We start from the raw sequence: 3,889 nt of genomic DNA, 5'->3' as shown, positions 1-3,889 counted from the left end.
TCCACTCTGCCTGTCAAAAAAAAAACCAGAAAATATATAGAACCATGTGTGCTGATGTAACATTTCACCATTTTCAATGAGTACAATTCAGTATTGTTGGGTTTAGCATGTTATTATAGATTCACTTGGGTAAAACTAAACATGAAAAGGTTACAAGAACTGACAGAGGAAAATTCGAGATATCTTCCAAATGTGGAAAGCAGGCAGACAAGTCAGTTCTGGATACTCATGACGCACTTCAGAAATTTTCATTTCTACCTAAGTCTGACACTTACACTGGTTAACAGGGTGTTATTCCTCAGCCTTTCAAAAGAAGCGATGGAAACAAGCAATGGAAGTTCTGAGACAGACTTCATCCTTCTGGGGTTTTCTGACCAACCACAGTTAGAACGCATCATCTCTGCAGTTGTCTTCATCTTCTATGTCGTGACTTTGGTAGGAAACACAACCATCATTCTTGTGTCTTATCTGGATGCCCAGCTCCATACTCCCATGTATTTCTTCTTATCCAATCTGTCTTTTCTGGACCTCTGTTATGCAACCAGCATTATCCCCCAGATGCTGGTAAATCTATGGGGTCCAAAGAAATCTATTACATATGGAGGGTGTGTACTCCAGTTCTTCTTTGCCCTTGTCTTTGCAGCCACAGAAAGTCTTCTCTTGGCTGTGATGGCCTATGACCGCTATGCTGCTGTCTGTCAACCTCTTCACTACACAGTAATCATGCACCCTCAGCTATGCCAGAGGATGGTGCTGACTGCCTGGATGGCTGGTCTTGGCAGTGCCTTAATTGTCTGTTCCCTGACTTTGAAGTTGCCAAGATGTGGGCACAGGAAAGTGGATAATTTTCTCTGTGAGGGGCCAGCCTTGATCAAGATGGCTTGTGTTTATTCAAAAGTAATTGAAATTATTGCCTTTATTCTTGGAATAGTATTTCTTCTAATGCCTCTATCACTAACTTTCATCTCATATGGAATCATCACTCGCATTGTAATAAGAATCAGGTCAACCTCAAGGTGGCAAAAGATCCTCAATACATGTGGTTCCCACCTCACAGTCGTAACTCTCTTTTATGGACCAGCTATTTATATGTACATGAGGCCACAGAATACCACATATCAAAATGAAGGGAAATTCCTTACTCTTTTTTACACAATTGTCACTCCCAGCTTAAACCCTCTGATCTACACTTTAAGAAACAAAGATGTTAAAAGTGCAGTAAAGATTCTATTGGGGATTGAAAACTGTTAAGCAAAGTCGTATTATATGGAAAAATAAATTAAACTGTGGAGAGTAAAAAATATTATTGGCCTTTATCACCAGAACCTGCATCAATTCACTTATTCAACAACCACTTATTTATTCACCACTCAGAATTTGACTAGGTGCAGTTTCTAACTTTATTTATAAATAATAGAGAAAAAAATAAGACACAGATACAAAGGCATAAATAAAACACAGTTCATGAATTTGAAACCTCGAAGACTAATCAGAAACCACAGCTAAGTATGTGCAGATACTTCAAATATTCACAGAAAATGAAATCAAAAGATAATGATAATTTTCAATGAACTTTTTGAAGTATCCTCATAGAATTATGAAATCTAGCAAATCTAATAAAAGTTATATGTAAAAACTCTTAAATAAATAGTCACTATTTTCTTGTGGAATTATATTCAACATTGACTTTTTTATTCCCATGCTTTTTACATTTAAGATAAATGTCATTCCACTTCATTCACATGTTATTGCTATCGCAGCCTCTCTGGTGGAGAAAACGACCTACCAATACACATTCCATTCTCTGCCTCAAGTATTAACTGGACTTATGGCCATTGTGCTACTAGTTACATTTCCTAGCCTGGCTTCCACCAACAGAATGTCAATTATCTATACAGCTTCTGGGTTTTCTTCTTAAATATGAAGGTACTTGCTCTCATCTTCTTCATGCCTCTACCTCTTGGCTGGAATGTAAATTAGGATATTAGGTAATTATGACCACACAAACAAGAACAAAATCCCAGGAGAGAATGCAGCAGTGCAATGGAAGTACACAGCAATATCTTATCAGAACAATCCCTTAAAAAGCAGTACCACCAGATGATTTCAATAGAAAAGCCACTCTATTCTGCAATATCTCTGTTACAGTCTTAGTTCTTACCTTAATTGGCCTGACAATAAGATTGAGCTTTATCCTGGAGGAAAGTATAGTCCCTGAAAAAAAAATCATCACTTGGCAATTCATTTGAACCCAAATTCTAGGACCTATCCCAATATGACTGTATCAGCAATCTCAAGATTAACTCGGCAACATGATTTTACTACTGTTGTATAGGGAGATTTGGGGTGTCTAAATACAGAAAATTAATGTGCTTTCATAGATTTTAATTAATTTCCTTCCTGATAGATACGTAGATACTTATCTCTCAGAGCTTTTAGATAAATGTCCTAACTGTCAGGGTCAGTCCATGACAAACCCATTTTTCACCCAATCTAGAGAAATGAGGAAAATAAGAAGCTTTCAGTAAAATTAAATGAAGTCAGAGTAAAAGGTTGCTGTTTACTAAATACAATACTAAAGCCATGGAGAGCGTGAAAGGATTAGAAGGCCTTTTCAGTGAGATACTAGCAGAAAACCTCCCAAGTTTGGAAAAGAAAGAGACATCCAAATACAGGAAGCACAAAGAAACCCCAGTAAACGTGACCAGAAGAGATTCTCACCACAACACGTTGTAATCAAACTCACCACAATGAAACATAAAGAAAAGACTCTAAAATGTGCAAAAGAGAAAAGTCAGATTACTCTCAGTGGATCTCCAGTTAGACTCACAGCAGACTTCTCATCAGAAACCCTACAGGCTAGGAGAGAATGGTGAGAAATAGCCCAAGGACTAAGAGGGGAAAAAACTGCCATCCCACAATTCTATGTCCTGCAAAGCTCTTATTTGTGAATGAAGGTGAAATAAAGACCTTTCATAGCAAACAGAAATTGAAAGAATTTGTCACCACTTGTCCAGCCCTGCAAATGATGCTTACAGATGTGTTAAACACAAAAACATGGAAACACGGCCATCAATACAAAAGAAGGGAAAGGAAGAAAATATCTCAGTAACAGATCACAGGAAGTTCAAAGCATATATTAGAAATATCTTTAGGAAAGAGGCACATTTATCAGAAGGGAGGAAGGAACCTTCACTGTAATATGGCCTTGACTAAACAAGTTCAGAGTTGGTGAATCAAGAGGCCTCCGCAACCTCGACAGCTCATGGCAAGAGCCTTGGGTGATTACTGACGTCATAAATAAGAGTGTCAATTGTTAAATCAACAACGGGAGTCATTGTGCACCTGCTCCCCATGTAGGATCTCTGTCCTTAATGTGTTTTACTATGAGAGTTAACGATAACACTACAAGTCGAACAGCACTCTATATCTTGTGAGGTTGTGTGGGCACAGTCTGTTGAAACCTTTGCTTAGTATATACTAAGTTGATCTTCTGTATATAAAGATAATTGAAAATGAAACTTGATGAAGAGTGAAGAGTGGGATGGGAGAGGGAGTGAAAGATGGGAGGGCTGCAGGAGGGAGGGAGGTTGGGGGGGAAAGCTGTGGGGAGCAATTGGGAGCAACTCGGACTAAGCTAAGTTACTGGAATTAAGACTTATTCTATGCATCTGCTCTCCCACAATATGGCGCTGGGAGAGGAGTAAAAACAGCTTCTACACAGCTGCCTCCAGTTCAACCAGTAACCTGCAGGAGCTGATCCTGCTCCTGATTGGAGGAGAGCAGCGTACTCGGCGTGTGGGTACCAGAGTTGGGATTGGTGGAAGAGGACTATAAAGGAGGAGAGAGACAACATGCATTAGGGAACATCTAAGAGGAACACCTGTGC

At 39.0% G+C, this 3,889-nt stretch overlaps 1 protein-coding gene across 1 annotated transcript; it reads left to right on the top strand.

The window, feature by feature from the left end:
- The first annotated feature begins 318 nt into the window (after window positions 1-318).
- On the top strand, window positions 319-1,251 carry LOC108177326 (putative olfactory receptor 2W6). The gene has a single exon (XM_017344803.2). The coding sequence runs from the start codon at window positions 319-321 to the stop codon at window positions 1,249-1,251; it is 933 nt and encodes a 310-aa protein (XP_017200292.2).
- Window positions 1,252-3,889: the final 2,638 nt, after the last annotated feature.

The sequence above is a fragment of the Oryctolagus cuniculus genome, chromosome 5, assembly GCF_964237555.1.
Source record: "Oryctolagus cuniculus chromosome 5, mOryCun1.1, whole genome shotgun sequence".
NCBI classification, from domain to species: Eukaryota; Metazoa; Chordata; class Mammalia; order Lagomorpha; family Leporidae; genus Oryctolagus; species Oryctolagus cuniculus.
This window is presented reverse-complemented; position numbering and strand designations above follow the sequence as displayed.